Source organism: Saimiri boliviensis, chromosome 9 (genome assembly GCF_048565385.1).
Source record: "Saimiri boliviensis isolate mSaiBol1 chromosome 9, mSaiBol1.pri, whole genome shotgun sequence".
Classification (NCBI taxonomy): Eukaryota; Metazoa; Chordata; class Mammalia; order Primates; family Cebidae; genus Saimiri; species Saimiri boliviensis.
In genome coordinates this window covers 26,522,746-26,541,653 of record NC_133457.1, presented here as the reverse complement: position 1 = coordinate 26,541,653, position 18,908 = coordinate 26,522,746, and the positions used below count along the sequence as shown (strand labels likewise).

Genomic DNA, 18,908 nt, shown 5'->3' with positions numbered 1-18,908 from the left:
TATTTTCTGTCTTACAAATGGCCACATATTTGACAGTTAGCTGTTTCCTGCTACTGTGCTCTTTGACTTAACATGAAATAAACAAAAAAACCCAACAAAAGAATAGGTTGGGTGGATTCAGAAACAGAATTTAATCAACTTGAGGAATTGCAAATAGTTTTACAGAAAGAAACATGGACACCAATGACAAATAAAAAAAGATTCATATAGAAATCCCACACAAAATTTTTCAGTCTTCAATAGCTTTCTTCTCTTGTAATTTAAAATTCAATATTTTACTGAAATAAAGCCTATTCTCCAAATGTAGAAAGAAATACATTTAAAAAGCTACTTGAAATTGTGGGTTCAAATTTCAGACAAATATTCAAGGATTATGTAACTACACGTATATTTCAATTTTTACCAATAGCTATAAAGACATCAGGGATTAAAGAGGACTCATTAAAGAGGACTTAGAAAATTAAATAGCTTTGACTCCCTCTGGATGCTTAGGTTGTGTTTTAATATATAATTATTAAATAGGTACCAAAGAGTTTTGTAATCGTAGACTGGAATGGTAAAAGTCAATAGTTATAAATTATTTTTGCAGATATTCTTATAAACTGAAAAAAATTGGAACATGGAAAATTATATTGCTTTGCTATATTTAATGTACCTTTCTGGAAAAATAAGAGTGCCATTTTGAGGTAAGGGCATTGTATACTATAGGAAGTTACCGAGAACAAAGGCCTCTTAATATCTACATGCCACACTGATAAATGTTGGAGGAAAAAAAAAAAAAGATGTCCTTTATGCTTCTGAGGATTTTAAAGTTTTTTAATGAGAGAAGACACATTTATAAAGTGCTAGTTGTAATAAGAGAAAACAGTGCCAGAAATCACAATTTTTTTTTACAAAGTAGTCATAATTAGATATATTTGGAGAAAATATCTCACGTAAAAACTCAAAAATACTTCTTCACTATATTAGCGCACTGCAGAAGACAACTGGAAAAAGAGGAATGGTTATTTCTCGTTCCACGTTTCCTACTGGTGGACGGTGGGGAGGACACTGGCTTGGAGACAACTATGCACAGTGGGACAATATGGACAAATCCATCATCGGTAAGTGAAAGTCGCCATCTTTATTATTATTTTGTCTTTTGCTGGTGTTAGGTAATAAACTTTATAAGTCCTCAGAATTTTGTTTTTCACATCATACTTTATGACATATGGCATCAGATAAAGACAGTGGGCCAGGAAGCTGGTTTGAGGGTGCTGTCCAGAAACTACAGGTATTGATCGACTTACGACCTGTGCAACTTACGACCATTCGACTTTACGACCACAATCACTAGCCATGACTGCTCCGCATCTGGCAGCGCAAACGTTGCCCAGCTGGGCGTACAACAGTGTGGAGCAGCTTCTGCAGCACTACCATCTCTGCGTGCACCATTTCAACTGTACATATAGCCTACTCAACTTACGACCAAATCGTGTGACGACCGTTCCGCGGTCCCGACCATGGTCGTACGTCAAGCCCTAGCTGTAATGATCTCCAACTAGTTCATTTTGAGGAAGTAGTGTCATTGTTTTTGGCCTCAGGTTCCTTGCTGAAAAAGGTAGGAGCTGGAAAAGATAACATCTAGAGCTAATAAAGATAAATAAACAGAAATTCTAGATTTGATGTCTATTATTAAAAAGTCAAAAAAAATAAGATGCAGTTGAGGTTGTGGAGAAAAGGAGACACATACACTGTTGATGGTAGTGTATATTAATTAAACCATTGTGAAAGGAGTATAATGATTCCTCAAAGAGCTAAAAACAGAATGACCATTTAACCCAGAAATCCCATTAGTGGGTATATACACAGAGAAATAGAAATAATCCTACCATAAAGATACACACATGAAAGTTCATTACAGCACTATTCACAAAAAACGCTATTCACCGAAGACATAGAATTCACCAATTCACTATTCATGAAAGACATAGAATCAGCCTAAATGCCCATAAATGTCAGACTGAATAAAATATCTTAAATATACACCATGGAACACTATACAGCCATAAAAAAAATGAGATCATGGCATTTGCAGGGACAAGGACAGAGCTGGAGGCCATTATCCTAAGCAAACTAACACAGGAACGGAAAACAAAATACCTCAAGTTCTCACTTACAACTGAGAGCTGAATGCTATGTACACATGGACACAAAGAAGGGAACAACAGACACCAGGGCCCATATGATGTCAGAGTTTGGGAGGAGGGTGAGGATTGAGTAACAACCTATCGGGTTGACAAAATAATCTGGGTTACAAAATTATCTGTACACAAAACCGCTGTGACAAGCAAGTTACCTAAATAATACACCTGCAAATGTACTTCTGAAACTAAAACTAAAAAGATTCTAGATTCTAGGGAATATAAACCACTGATAGATACTAAAACAGGAAACATTTCTGACCAAATTTGGAAATAATTTTTGACAATAGTTGGATAAGTGCTAAATGAGACACTTTCATTTTAAAAAGGAAATAGATACTTTTCTGCTATATGTTTAGTCTTAGCATTTGTTCATTGTTGGTAAATAAATTCAAGGAAAACAATTCTTAGAAATATTCCTTTAAAAGAAAAGCTCAGAAATCACATTCATTCTATTTTATAGAATTGATTGATTACACTTTCGAGGATTTTGTTTAATAAGGATGATTCTAATTATTTCAAGTGATAGTCTGAAGCAAATTGAACCTATAGTTCCATAAGACCCCTAGTTAAATAAGTGCAGAAATAGCATCTTTATTTTCAAAAATGAAGCTGTGGACACATCACTTTCTTCTCACACTGTAGTATGTTTATTATGTATTTGTGCTCTAAATATGTCATCTTGCAAGTGGGAAGAAAGCTTATAATAACTTATTTTTGTAAATACCATCAATGCTACATAGTCAAAATGTATGAACATGATGAGAAGAAATAGACAATTGTATTAATAATCTGAAAAATGTTTCATATTTGGAGGTTGATATTAAAAAGAGAGCATCTTTATAAATAGAAATAATCAACATTAAAATAGATGAAATAATAGCTTTCTAAGATTTATTTTTTTAACTTTTTAAGGTATGATGGAATTTAGTCTCTTTGGAATATCATATGTAAGTAGTTTTATTCCTTTTATCTTCATAAATTATAAATATTCATAAACTATTCAAAGTTAACTAAATACAGCAATATATTTTAGACTGGAGCAGACATTTGTGGTTTCTTCAACAACTCAGAATATCACCTCTGTACCCGCTGGATGCAACTTGGGGCATTTTACCCATACTCAAGGAATCACAACATTGCAAATACCAGGGTATTTATTGCTACATTTACTTTAAATCTTTTCTTACTTGGGCTATGCTTCATTATACTTTAGTGTACATGGCTTGGTTACCTGGCATATTTATTGATGTTATATATAATTCTGGAGTACTGAGAAAATTGTCTGGAGGAACTTTTTTTTTGAGTAACTAAGGAGACATTACTAAACCTTATGGAAAAGTATGAACAGTTAGAGCCAATATCTAAATAAGCACTAAATTTCATGATGCTGATTTTCAGTGAAGAAATGCAGAGAAATGATAAATTAGCAAAATGCACATCATGGAAACATTAGAGACAGAGTTGGTCTTTAATAGATGTGTTCTTCCTATATGACTAAATGGCAGAGCTTATGATGTGCTGTGAAATTTTTATGCCCCTTCATGGGAAACTTGGGTAGAAACAGAGAGTAGTATGTATTGTAGAAAATGTGAAATACAAGGTTGTAGGCAGAATGGAACCATGTTTTGAAAGAAGCTGAAAATTGGACAATAGAGATATAATTTGATGAAACAGTAATGTTTTAACAGGAAAACTTCCTGTCAATAATGCAGTTGAGAAGGCTGTAATATTGGGAGAGAAGAGCATGAATCACTGAAAGCTTGGACAGAGATTCTTCAACAAGAGTCTACTATTTCATATTTACCAAGTCCTTGCTTAAATGATTTATATATTCTATAAAGGTATATAAATAGTAGACTGTTATTTATGTAATATGTCAGATACAAATAAATGTTTCTAAGGGGAAAATAGACTAAGCTAAAGTGATGGAGTTTTATAGAAATTTTGCTTTAGAAAAAGTGTCAGGTACTAAATGAAGGAATACTAGAGCAGAGATGGGTGTGAAAGTTTAATCAATATAAATATATGAAGAATTCCACATGGGAGGAACAAAGTAAAAGATCCAAAGATTGTAATGTGGTTGGAGTTTTTGAGGAAAACTCAGATGCAGAAGGAGGGAAAGACTGGAGAAGTATTTCTAAATAAAAATCTAGAGGGCAGAAACCACTACTTAAGTTTAAACATGAGTTGGTACAACTAAACTATTGAATTGTATGAATCTAATTATATGATTTAGAATTAGATGCTTGTGTATCAACATGTTAAAACTACAATCATATTAATCAGGTCAATAAACAACAGATATTATCTTTACCTTTTTCTTCTTATTTAACTTTGGAATACCAGCAATAGGATCACATATAGTTTAATAGTTCTTGAATCACTTTTTTTTAATGTTTACCGATTTATTCTTTGTTCTTTACACTTTCCCTATTTTATTCTTCTTTATTATTTTTTATTGTACTTTAGGTTCTAGGGTACATGTGCAGATCATACAGGATTGTTGTATAGGTGCATACATGGCAAGAAGGGACAATTTTTACTTTCGAGATTTTCTCTGTTCTAATAATGCATATAACAGCCATGGCACTAAATTTTCGTTAAAACTTTCTTCCTCCTGAAATGCAGAAAATGTGGAATCTTCACAGCTATGACACAGCTATAAAGAGTCCCAGTCATGCTGATGTCCATGAAAGACATTTAAAATGTTACCTCCCAAAGCTTTATGGTAGCCTTGTTTACTCCCCTGGTGCAAAATAAAATATAAAAGAGTAGTAACTTTTTCTTGCTTATTATTTTTTTAACTAATATGTGCAAAAGTTTTTTGTAGACTTTTAATCTTCCACTAGAAGTGTGTATTCCAGAGCATACTCAGGTGCATTCTTTCCTTTCATTGAACTTTAGGTCTTCTCTTCTATTTGTACTATGTATTCTTTGATACCATAATCTGTTCATTTCACCTGAAGACCCACAATGTGTATGGTCACCATCATTTACTCTACTTGTCTGTGTTTGTTTCAATCCACTTTGGATAGCATATCATTTTATTTCTCTCCTGAACTTATCACTCTATCACCTAATTGACAATATATTTGTCATCCATTAAAATATGAACTCTTTGGATATGTTCACTTAAACTAAATCAAGCCATGGACCTAATTTGAATTTCTCTTATTAAAATATTTTGTGCCTTTTCTCTTTACCATGTGATAGAAATATTATTGCATAAGATTTTTGGAAAAAAAGTACATAGCACATGACAATGAATTAATGTCATTTCTTACTTTTTAGTTCTTCAAATATGAATTTGAATATTATGATTTACACAAGGAAAAGAGCTTTTAACTATGTTATTTTTTATTTCAGAGACAAGATCCTGCTTCCTGGAATGAAACTTTTGCTGAAATGTCAAGGAATATTCTAAATATTAGATATACATTATTGCCCTATTTCTATACACAAATGCATGAAATTCATGCTAATGGTGGCACTGTTATCCGACCCCTTTTGCATGAGTAAGTACAAAGTCTGTTTTCTCTTAACACAGAGAGATACTTTCCATTTAATTTACTCGATGATCTCTTCTAGTCGAATAATAACCATTTTAGATTGGTAGCTTTTCCATTGTTATTTTTGCATACATTTTGAATTAATAAAGCATTTACACAGATATGTCCATTAATAAATAGTCTAGCATAAGCCATTAAATAGTGAACCATGTTAATTGGTTATTAAAAAGAAATAATTCTATTTCAGAATAATTACTGTAAGCTAGGTATTGTTCTAGATGCTTTTTATACATGCTTACATTGAGTATTTTCAAAATTTCTTGGGAGATAATGTCTCTCATGATTTAATTAATCAAGGTTTATTGCAGATATGTAAATCTACTGTATGTAAATTTCTGACTGAAAACAATCTAACCTTTTCTTTGATGTATTCTAATAAGATACATAGGAGCAGTTCCAACATTATCCTTCCAAATTTGTTGTGGATTCACCTCTTAAAGCTCCAACTGATATATCACCAAACCTTGAAATTCTATTTCATGGAGCATATTTTCAAAAATTTTCACCCATTTTATTTTTAAGTTGAATGCAAGCAAATTCTTATTGTATATATTACAAAAAGCAAAGCATGCAATCTAACAGAAAAACAAAACAAACCCGGAATAATCACAATACATTTAGCTTTGTGTGCACCCTGTATTACCAGAGGTGATGTGTTAGATTTCACTATCGATAAGCCAATTTTAAAAAAAGGTAAGTATTTACCCACATTAAAACAATAATACCCAACGTAAACTTACCAAAATAAGAAGATTATTGGTATGCCTTCAATTTTGATGATAGGATAGAAGATCCAGTTTTCCTAAAATGACAAGAGACTCCTCCTGGAGTCAAATGATGTACTGGTTCCTTTACTAATTTATCATCTATCATAATCATTTCTTTATTTTTGATAACATTAATTGATCTCCATTTTATTTACAGACTTTACGCCTTTTATTATTCTTATTTGCTTCCCAGGATAATTGGAGTATCAGCTCTGGGCAGAGTCACTAGCCCAAAATATTATTACTTATACAGACTATTGTCCTATTGAGAATACATGGGTTTCTACTCTCATGAATTTATGGAGGAGTAAGCCTAGCTTTCCAATTCAGCATTAATCTCAGTTTCTAATAAGGCAAAAAACAAAACAAAACAAAAAACAAACCCACAACAACAAAAGAACAAACATTTTAAGAAACAACTTTTCTTTTTTATTTCAATTGGAGAAGAAATGTGAACATTTAATAGTGGCTTCTAAATCATGAAAAAACAATCAAAACTTTGTTTTTCCCAGTCATTTATATCTCAAATTCAGAAATACATTAACATGTTAAAGAGCCTTTAGGAGCATGTAAATTATCTATTCAGAGAGTTATTAAGATAAACAAACTCTTAATGAATTAAGATTCCTATGGTATGTCTCACAATTTTCTTCCAGAGTGTTTTTAATACGTTTCTTAAAAATTTGCTGATCATATACTAGGCAGTTAATACTTGTATTAGCCCTATTCCAAAGTAATTTCTCATTTAATTGATGCTACATGTCCATCACTATTCTCTATTTTCTCAAAAAATTTAGTCATAGTCTAGATTTACTCATAAAGTATTATACTGCTGTGCATTGTACTATTATTGTTCCTTTACATTCCAAATGATACAATTTTTTGATTTTTTATAGTTTTGTTTTCATTTTAATCCAAAAGTCCATACTACAAAATGTGATTTGAATAATGATTTTGTTTTATTCAGAAGAAAGTTATTTGTTTTAATGTAATTGTTTGTGATAATTTTGTCTAGGTTCTTTAATGAAAAACCAACCTGGGATATATTCAAGCAGTTTTTATGGGGTCCAGCATTTATGGTTACCCCGGTACTGGAACCTGTAAGTCCTACCACATATTTTTGTTGACAGAATATTCTTTGGTTTACATCCAATTAATGGCTATTTATTTACATTCCAGTATGTTCAAAGTGTAAGTGCCTACGTCCCCAATGCTCGATGGTTTGACTACCATACAGTAAGTATTTAAGGCACTCTGGGGAATTAGCTAAACAGAAATGGGTAATTGTTTGGTCCCAGCCTTTTCATTAATAATGTGTTGGATTTACTTTCCACTTAAAAAGAGTGGAAAGTTACATAGTTCCAGTGAATTATATATAGCTGGATCAGATTAACCCACAGCAAGAGTTAATTTATTCTGCTATAGTTTTTATGTAGTCATTGATTTATTTTAGCAAATAAACATGGAAATTACACATTACACACAAAATATAATTGCTTTTACTGGATATATAAAATGATCATTAAAGGTAGTTCAGTTCTTCCAAGAATAATGGAAGTACACGGCAAGTCAAGGAAAGCTTTTGCCACCTTTCAAAAATCCAAATACTTTAGGCATGTGAGCTCCACAAAAACAATGCTACAAATGATTTTCAAAGCTATCATGAGGACTTATATTTAACTAGATTCTAAAGGTATGCTTTTTAAAAATAATAATAAGATACACAGGAACAGTTTCAACATTTAAACATAAATTTCGCTATGTGTATTTAAGGTGTACAACATCATGTTATGAGATACATATATATTGTAAAATGGTTACTATAGTGAAATAAATTAAAATTTTCTGAATAAGTGTTAATTTTTTAATTGAAAAGTGTACCATTTGATTTTTGTCAATGTGTCTCATTAAATACCAGTGTTGCTGATGATTCCACTTCTTGCTCCACCTGTTCTTCTTTCCATTCTTTTCATTTCCAGAGGGAAGATATTAAGGTCAGGGAACAGCAACACACATTTAATGCTCCTTATGACACAATAAACCTACATGTCCGTGGTGGTCACATCCTGCCATGTCAAGAGCCAGCTCAAAACACATTTCTCAGGTAAGTGAACTGTTTGCAAAGCTCAGGTTAAATTTTGAGATACCTCATGCTAGCAGTGTCAAGAAATAGAAAGGGTTTGAAAATTTACCCCATTGCCGAAGTAGTGCATTAGCCTGCATCAGTATTATAAATGTCAGATCAGAGACAAAGGTGTTTGTTGTTTATGGGATAGCAAGAAACAGAAACTTCATCTTAGCACAGGGTTTTCTTTTCCACCAAGTCCAATGGGGATGACATGAAGAGGCCCAGGCAGATGTTTTGTATGTAGGAGGTCTGTGTCACAAATAAGAAACTCCACGTTTAGGAAAACCTTGTCTTTTATAAGACTACAGACAAATCTATCCATTATTTGCTTTGAAGAAAGATATTATCTTTTTTCATATTGGACAGTAACAGAAAGAACAAGAATAATAACAGTAAAAATAAACACCTGCTGTCCAATGTTACTCATTTTTAAAACATTCCTGAAAGACAGCTCAGAAGACAGGCTGTCAGTGCATCTGTATATGATGTACAAAAAAATGCAAGAGACCCATGGAAAACTGTCTTCCAACATGGTATTTCCTCTTAAAGTAAGCAAGATTCCCAGAAAAAAATATATAATCTAAACCTTTACAATCTCTGTCTATAATATGTAGAAGTATTGACAACTTAATGTCCTATATTTTGAATGGCTGCCCCAACAAGATCTTTACCTTATGTTTCGGCTTCTGGCACGTGGAAAGATCTAGTATTTACTTTATGAAAACAGGAAATAACTACTAAATGTCCTGCTGTCCAAGAGGAATCAGACCTGTTCCTTTTCTTTTCTTTTTTTTTTTTTTTTTTAACACAGAGTCTTTTTCTGTTGCTCATGCTGGAGTTGCAGTGGCACGATCTCGGCTCACCGTAACCTCTGCCTCCCAGATTCAAGCAGTTCTCTTGCCTCAGCTTCCCGAGTAGCTGGGATTACAGGTGCACCAACCACCACATTTGGACATTTCTGTATTTTTAGTAAAGCTGGAGTTTTACCATGTTCGCCAGGCTGGTCTCCAACTCCAGACTTGTTTCTTAATGACCTTGTCCTATTTAAAGATGAAGGATATCCCAGATTTTCTATCACCATTTATGACTGATCATCTGGCCAGGCCCTTCTCTTCTTTTTCTGAGAAACTCTACCTGGAGTTCTCTTTGTCTCATTCAGCAATATGTCCAATTTACCAGGGACTGTGGATCGTCTCTCTCTTCTCAGACTGGCCTAGGAGTAAATCTCTGATTTTAGTAACAGTCTTTATTTCCATTGCCAAATTCCTTGCCTTGACATTCAAATTCTAGAGAACTCTGTCTCTATTTTTCTTCTCTTTTTATCCTATATTATCCCTCTTGGTGGTCTGCATGCCTACAGCCCCAGTTAGCATAAACAGAATCTTCTAATCTCCTAGACCAACCCAGGCCCATTTCTACTAATATTCTATCCTGACATCAATTAAAGAGGAGAAACATTATTGCACCTGAAAATTGAGGGCTTTATGGAAGAGACATTCATAAGGTGTGCCTTGAATATTCCTTACTTTTTCATTAGAGAGAAGACAGATCATTATACAGCATAAAAAGTTATAAAACTCTTTCTAATCACCAGTTTTAGTGTATGTTGACAAATTGTAGGTTAAACTAGATTTTTGATGTTTCTAAATTATGTCTGAATTCCAGTGACTGTGAACTAAATTGCATATACATATTCTAGCTAAGATACGTTAATATATTTTACTGGAAAAATATCAAATTACTGTGGAGATCTGAACTCTAGAGACTCTAGGAATTTTAGGAGACTTCCATTACCATACATTCTTAGTCATTTGTGATTGAAAAAGGCAGCTAGCGGCCGGGCACAGTGCCTCACACCTGTAATTCCAGCACTTTAGGAGGCTGAAGCGGGTGGATCACCTGAGGTCAGGAGTCCAGGAGCAGCCTGACCAACATGGAGAAACCCTGTCTCTACTAAAAATACAAAATTAGCTGGACATGGTGGTGCCTGTCTGTAATCCCAGCTATTTGGGATGCTGAGGCAGGAGAATCGCTTGAACCGGCAGGCGGAGTTTGCAGTGAGCTGAGATCGAGCCATCGTACTCCAGCCTGGGCAACAAGAGAGAAACTCCATTTCAAAAAAGAAAAAAAGAAAAGGGCAGGGGGGTAGAGAGCTGAAACCATTGGTCTGAGAAATTCTAACAGAATTCTCTGAGAAATTCTCTGAGAAATTCTAACAGGCTGCCAAACCAACTTGCTTCTCACAGATTGCTGGAGATTTAACATGAAAGCAAATATTTAGTTCCCAAATAGCCCTGTGTGGGAACATGCACGTATTGTCTGTTACAAAGTTGGAACTTAGAACTTGCAGGGTACTTTATACATTCTGATTAATTATAACCGGTGATAACTCAGTGATTTATGTACGGAAATGTGAGAAAGGTCTTAAGTCATAAAATATTTTTAAATACTATCAAAATTGTTTCATGTTTAATGGTTAATGGCAGGATTGCCCAAGGGAATCATGAGTAAATAAATATATTAATAAAATTAACATGTTTGTAATTACTTTCAATAAGACCACTTCTTATTTGTTACATTATGTAAATCATTGAGATCAAAAGACATACATGATATGTTCTATTAAATATACAGAATTTTGTTGTTTTATATCATTCCTGTTAGCTAATTTAGAAAAAGGGGAATGCTTTTTCTTAGTCTAAGTCAGTTTGCATTCTCTTTAATGTTTGTGTTCCTGTGGATCCTTATGTGGATGTTGTATCATAACTAGATATATGCTATTCCACACACATGGGTAAAATGATATATTTCTTTCTTATAGTCGACAAAATTACATGAAGCTCATTGTTGCTGCAGATGATAATCAGATGGCACAGGGTTTTCTGTTTTGGGATGATGGAGAGAGTATAGGTGAGTGCTCTATTTTGTAGATAAACATAATTGATGACATATTCTATCACATTACTTTTACTTTATCTATTATTGCCTTTTGGAAGCTGAGTACAAAGCTATTAATATTATTTCAACGCTAAAAGATTTTATGAAATTTACAGAATAAACTTAAATCGATAAATAATGTCACAAACATTTAAAGACTTATCCTAAATACAGTCAATCTCTATGGTAAGTGTCTAGGTAAGAAATTTTGGTGGGCAGGGATTATATATCTACAGTCTTTGTACTTTCAGAAGCTGGCATGATGCTATTCACATAGTAGACACTTGGCATATGTATATAAGTTAACTTAGCTGAATAGCCACATTATTATATGTACAAAATGGTGATACTCTAAAGATGAAAAGGAGTGATACATTTCCTCAGTCATCATAAGGGTTACAGCCAACACCTCTATAACAAAACACAACAAGAGAAAAGCGTAACAAACATACCTGATCACAGTTTTATGTGAAACAGGAACCTTCAGAATAAAGATCCAAAGATACAGAGAAAGCTCTCTGACTTTATTCTTATGTTCAATGAAACAGGAACAGCCATGTAGAAACGTGATTGGACAGAAAGGGTGGGAAATAGACAGAGTGGGGAAATCTAGAAGAATCTGTCCCGATTCTTCTTTGCTTATTAATTGCAGCACTTCTTCCTCTAAGGTACGGGGTAAGGCCCCTGTGGAAAGAGGTTATTAATTTCTTCATGGCCAGCTGTTACACAGAAATTCAGGGAAACAGTTAGGGTAGCATTTCTAGGCTTTATGACTAACTTTGGGGGCAAAAGGGTTCTATTTTCTATGAGCCACCTTTGGCAAAAAGAATTCTAGTTTCTATGACTAGAGAATAAGGGGCAAGAGACAGGAGTTCAGGATAAGGTCAGAGAGAAAATTTGTTTCTGATGTTCCTTCTGGGACCCTTATTTTGAGGAATTATTTTTTGAGCCCGAAAATCCGCAAGTGGTGCCTCTACAACTTGGCGGTAGTCTAGAAACCAATCTCAAGTAAATTTGATTTGTGTGATTTATGGCTACTATTTTTACTTGTTTGCTTTTGTTATTAGTATTTAGCATTTTTTAACATGAGACAATATATTTTAATTTTAATGGAATAAGCATGGATTGCTCCATTCATAGCTATTCCTCAAGACCATACTAAACCTCTAAACTCCTCACGGTGTGAGATCCCTTAACCATTGTCATCAGAAACACCTGGGACAGCTTGCAAAGAATGCAGGTCATAGGACTCTTCTAAGTTTCATTAATTTTAAGAGAAACTCAGAAATCTCCCATAGGAGATTTTTATGCCATATGCAAACACTGATGGCAGACAGGTTTACTGACTGCCACTTAATAGTGTCATTACTACTAGATGAACATTCTGAAGATTTTCTTGACAGAAACTTTAGTCATAAAAACTAATATCTGTGTGAAGTTGACAGTTCTCTACAATTGAAATAACTTATCCAAAGATAATAGCTTTTTCATTAATAGTAAAGACATACGTCTTTTATCTTTTCAGGCAAATCATAGTTAATATTCTGTAACCATAAGAAATAACCCATTAGTAAATAAGTATAAAGTTGATATAAGAATTAAATGCTAGACAGAACGACTCTTGGTAAAAAATAAATCCCTTTTTCTAACATTTTTGTGACTTGGAAAGTGAAGATATCAACATGTCCTTTGCTTTTAGACCTCTGACCTTCATTCACAGACCTCTGAGAGTCTATGAAATTTTCAATCTCTTTGTGGCCAGCAGACACAAAGGTAGACAAAGCTTAGTCAAGGAAACTGGGCTTGATTTCAGACCTTTACAGTGATTCGTTTTTTTTTGTTTGTTTGTTTGTTTGTTTGTTTTTTACTTTGGGCAATTTATTTAATTACTTTGAAAGTCACTTTATTCTTCTATACAGTAGGAATAATAATAATCACATATCTTTTAGAGTAAATGTAATAAAATATTTAAATTTAGTAAGCACTTAACTTCATGAGTTAACTTTCTAAATTAGTAAGCACTAAACAAATAATTAGCAAGTACTTAAGTTTTAGCCTAGGATTATTATTAAAATGGATTTTAAATATGGCAAGATTCTACTTCTAACTAGTCATGGTGTCTCATGACTGCAATCTCAGTTCTTTGAGAGGCTAAGGCAGAAGGATCATTTGAGTCTAGGAGTTCAAGAGAAACCTGGGCAACATAGGGAGAACCTGCCTCTATATAAAAAGAAAAAAAAAAATTAAAAGCCAGGCACGGTAGTGCATGCCTGTAGTCCCAGCCACTCAGGAGGCTGAGGTGGGAGGATTGCTTGAGCCCAGGAGATCCAGGCTGCAGTGAGCCATGATTGTGTCACTGCACTCTAGCCAGGGTAACAGAGCCAGAGTCTGTCTCAAAAAAAAAAAATTAAAAAAATAATGATTGTACTTTAGATAAAGAGGCATCTATAAACCTATGTTTTGTCAGTTTAATTTCAGTTTAGCTGTAACAATGTCTAACAATTGAGTTTTTTTGTTTTGTTTTGTTTTTTTTTTTCAAATGACACTAGAATGTGTTGCAACCGTGTTCTTTTTTCTTTATATTATTTTGGCAGTCACTAAGGTGGCAAGTAAGTGTCCACTGTTATCACTGAATTCTGTTTATTTTGTACTACTTGTGCACTTCATGCCACCTTCCCAGTGCTGTACCTGAAAGTGATTTAACCTGTCATGAGTTATCGTTACTCCTACATACACATTCCACTAGCTTGTGCTTTTAGGACCTTACCTGGTGACTCATTTTTTTATTTCCAGAGCTCCTTGCATTGTATCTGAATTAGTTAAATAGGCTTAGAGAAAAAATACGTACACTTTGATATTATTTGCTACTTTTTATACCGGGAAAGAGAAACAAATTATACAGGTATTAACTATGGTCCTTTTTTGGAAATAGCAATACATCACTTTTTTTTCCCCCTCTCTCTACAGATACCTATGAAAGGGACCTATATTTTTATGCACAATTTAATTTAAACAAGGTATGTAAGATTATTTATATGGAATTTTGTTAAAGAATATTTGAAGTTCACAGCTGGGTGGGGTGGCTTACGCCTGTACTCCCAGTTCTTTGAGGCTGACATGGGAGAATTGCTTGAGTCCAGGGATTCAAGACCTGTCTGCACAACATAGTGGAACCCTGTCTCTATAAAAAAAAAAAATTAGCCAGGTATGCTGGCATGCAACTATAGTCCCAGCTACATAAGAGGCCGAGGCTAGAGGATCGCTGGAATCTAGGAGTTTGAGATGGCAGTGAGTTATGACTGCACCACTTCATCCAGCTTGGGTGGCAGAGGAGACCCTGTCTCAATAAATAGATAAATAAGTAGAAAAAAAAGGAATATTTGAAGTTTTATTTATGTTTATTATATAAAATACCTTATACCAAATACACAAATAACTTATTATATATGAAATATATGTTTGGTTAACAAACATTTTTAAAGATTGAATTGATTTTGTAAATAAAGAGTTCATGTTATTCCTTTTTCTTTATCTTATAGACCATCTTAACAAGCACTGTATTGAAAAGAGGTTACATAAATAAAAGTGAAATGATGCTTGGGTTCATTGATGTATGGGGGAAAGGAACAACTCCTGTCACAGCGGTTACTCTAACATACAACGGAAATACAAATTCACTTGCATTTTCTCAAGACATTAATAAGGAGGTAAGTGATATAATAAAATATTTTTTCAAAAATGTACCTATTTAAAGCATCCATATGCTTTAAATGGACTTCTTGTGTCTCTCATCCCTAAGAAACATAATTATGAGTCAATTATGACATTCCTCATATATTTCATTAGGCCTCCATATTTATTTCCTCATTATTATCCTTAGTAAACTGTCATACAAATCAATCTAATGACATCTTTTTTTATTATGCGGATTCAATCAAAGCACAATTAAATTTAAACTTTAAATAACTGTTATTAAACAGAATATTTTTTAAATAAGATGTCTGCATTTAAACATTGCATATGTCTTGAAAATATGTTTGAAAATTCTTGCAAACTTAACAGAACTGTCAGCATTCATTAATACAGGACAGTGATACATATGATTCAGACACTGTACAAGGAGTCAGGATTCTTGTGTTAAAGCATGATTGCTGCCAATAATTATCTCTTTACTTTGAACAAAAAACTTTAGGCTTATTTTTTTGTTCAATTGAATAAAAAACATGCAAGTAAACAATCGATCTCTTAAGCTCCTAAATTCTGTGCACCTTTGGCTTGCAAAGGTGAATTTCAAACACATATTCTAGAAAACAGCCAACTGTTGTAAATGTTTGCTTTAAGTTTACTGCTGTTTACGCACTGCTAAAGCTTTAAATGCCTGTAAACCTACCCTTTCACGTTTAAACTTAGATAAAAACAAGGAGCCACTAATCAGTCACTTATGATAAACTTAATATCCAAAATAGTCAGTTGTTTGACTAACTTGAACCTTAAAAACAAACAAACAAAAAAGGCGTCTTAAACACAGTCCTCAGTCCTTGTAGACGTCATGGGAGGTCAGAGTTAAACAGCACCCAGAAGGCTGTTCCAGCCTGTTGAAATGCAACACCCATCCTACTGTTACTCCTGTTTTGTAGACAAGTACGGTTTTACCTTTAATGTAGAACTATGTTTTTCTTTCTACTTTTGCATTAAAATTTGCCATTTTTCTTAAAACTATATCAAGATTGGGAAATTATATTTTATATTTCCCAACCTTGAAATACTTAATGTCCTTCCTTGGTAAAATAAAAGTTGATATGTTAGTGCCTTACACTCATTTTTTTTTCCTTTTAAAATTTTACTGGTTTATATAATTCCAAAATAAGAGAATCATTGATTTAGTCCAGTAGTCTTATGTGGCCAAAAAAGAAATTAGGTCCCTAAAGAAGAAATTAATTCTCTAAAATAAATAACAGTTATCAATCACAATTAGAATCAGCTTTTTTTTTTTTGCACTATCCAATTTCAATCAGATAAAGAAAAGATGGTTTGCCTTATATAATATCTTACCCTTTATTTATTATTACAATGGTGAAAATTAGGCTCACAATGCTTATGGTAAAAATAGTAAATAAACAATGCCAAGTAACATATGTTGATATTTTGGGGTGTTATTTCAAGGTCATTTTGATCAAATATGTAGCATAAACACAAACCAATAAAAATATATTTTTACTCTCTTTAAACACATTCACAAAGAATTTTAAGTGTTCAGAAGAAATGTTTGACAGTGTTATATTACCTCAGTGATGAAGAAATAATATACATTTACTTTAACCAACAACTCTGGGCAGTTCCTTCTAAGTGAATTTAAATAAAATCAATATTTATGAGAAATTACTGTTTTCTAAGCCTTCATAGATACATAGAAAGTGGAGAGAGATAGTCAATTTCTTCATCTACCCTGCTTGCCTTTAATTTATGCAAGAGATTATTAAATTGCTCTAGCAATTTAAAACATTTTTCTAGAAACAATTATGTCCAGCTGATTTTAGTAAAAGGTATTGGAAAGTATGTGGTGTATTTCTTGCTTTCTACTTTTAAGTAAAAAAAAAAAAAATAGTTTAGATTTTGTTGTAAGATGAATCTGCTTTAAACCTGGCTAACGAATACTCAGGCAATTATTTAACTATTATTTTTTAAATGATTTTATCAAGTGTGGTAAATTAATCCAAATATGCTGTGCTTTAAGGAAGATTAAATTGTATAAAGCCCTGAGGAGAGTGCCTGGTATGTGATAGGCAGTAAAGGATTCACCTGTCTTCTCTTGCATATTTGATGACTGAATCCAAAGTTTCTGAGCTAAAGCACAGAAAATCTTGTCAGTTCATTGGGCAAAATGCAGCAACGGTAATATCTCCTGAAATAATTATATCATAAAACTATGACAGAAGATCATTTGGATATAGCAACTTAATTAATAATTTTCATAATTAGCCTCTCTACAGCCTACTTCAGATTATCTCCAGTTAAATAAAGTAACACATGCAAAATTGAATCATTGGCAATAAATTAAGCACCATAAAGTCTTTTTTGATTGAGGTGAAATAACACATTCTTTTAAATCTCAACTTTGTTTGAAAATGACTGGATAATACTTGGAAAAGTGATGCATAGAGATTCATGTGTTGCAGTTATAAATAACTCCATATTTATAAATTATGTAAAGAGTAAAGTCATAGAAATCAATAAATTTGGCTAAGAGTTTTAGGTTTTTTAGTATCTTTTGACAGCAACTCCATCTTCCTGGGATTTATTTTAACATTAGGTAAAATGGGTAGGTTGGGTGAAATTGTAGCTGAAATGATAGCCAACTTTCCCAAAGTAAAATTTCCTCAAGATACAAAAGTAAAGAAGGGTATGTATTATTTACTTAGAATACATTTTTTTGAAATAGCATTCATTAAAATAACAGAAATGTGGTTCTGATCAAACAAGTAATTATTATTTTACTTTTTTAGATATTAACCATTGATCTGACCAACCAAAGTGTTACTCTAGATGAACCAATAGAAATCAGCTGGTCATGAAGCTCGCCATCAGTTTTAGGTTTCAGTGGGAGAAAACACCAGGATTCAAGTTTCACAGCACTTACAGCTTTCCCTCTTCATTTGGTTCTTGTACTCTACGAAATACAACTTTCATAACGTTGAAAAGCTACTTTACAGCATACATCAATGATAATGCTAATTTTGTTATAGTAATGTGACTTGGATTCAATTTTAAGACATATTTAACAAAATTTTAATAGTTCTATTTATACTTACTAAGTTTTAGCTGCAATTGTAAATTAGTTACTAAACATATGATATAGCTAAGATATAATTCAAACTACTGATTTTTAAATTAAACACAATTTTTGTGTAATTATAAATTGTATGACATATTTTATCAATGTTTACCAGATTTAAGATTTGTGACAATTATCACAAGACTTAATTATTTCTTAGTATGTACATTTAATTAAAAAAGAGAATAAAAATATGTTAAGTGTATAAAATATGCATTTTGTCTTTATTTTCCTAATGGAAACTGTCTTAGCTTGCACTATTATAACAATGTATCAGACTGGGTGGAATAAACAACAAACATTATTTTCTTAGAGATTTTAGTGTCACACTCAACAAGATTAAATAAAAAAATGGCACACACTAGAAGAACTTATAGTAAGTATCTTGCTTTCAAGACTTAAAGTTGCTAGAAAAGCACTACCTGTGACTATTCATTAGCATCAACATAAGAAATGTTGAATGTGACACTAAAATCTCTAAGAAAATAA

At 32.8% G+C, this 18,908-nt stretch overlaps 1 protein-coding gene across 3 annotated transcripts in view; it reads left to right on the top strand.

Moving 5' to 3' along the window:
• The window catches only part of SI (sucrase-isomaltase), a 148,012-nt gene extending 129,493 nt beyond the window's left edge, over positions 1-18,519 (top strand). For all 3 annotated transcript variants that reach the window (XM_074405608.1, XM_074405610.1, XM_074405609.1), the window contains 11 exons: positions 970-1,103; positions 3,099-3,133; positions 3,220-3,336; positions 5,553-5,701; positions 7,538-7,622; positions 7,702-7,758; positions 8,502-8,626; positions 11,472-11,560; positions 14,555-14,604; positions 15,127-15,294; positions 18,091-18,519. In XM_074405608.1, the coding sequence (XP_074261709.1) occupies positions 970-1,103; positions 3,099-3,133; positions 3,220-3,336; positions 5,553-5,701; positions 7,538-7,622; positions 7,702-7,758; positions 8,502-8,626; positions 11,472-11,560; positions 14,555-14,604; positions 15,127-15,294; positions 18,091-18,159 (1,078 nt within the window). In that variant the 3' untranslated portion in view covers positions 18,160-18,519. The remainder of the gene's footprint in view (positions 1-969; positions 1,104-3,098; positions 3,134-3,219; positions 3,337-5,552; positions 5,702-7,537; positions 7,623-7,701; positions 7,759-8,501; positions 8,627-11,471; positions 11,561-14,554; positions 14,605-15,126; positions 15,295-18,090) is intronic.
• The last annotated feature ends 389 nt before the right edge of the window (positions 18,520-18,908 follow it).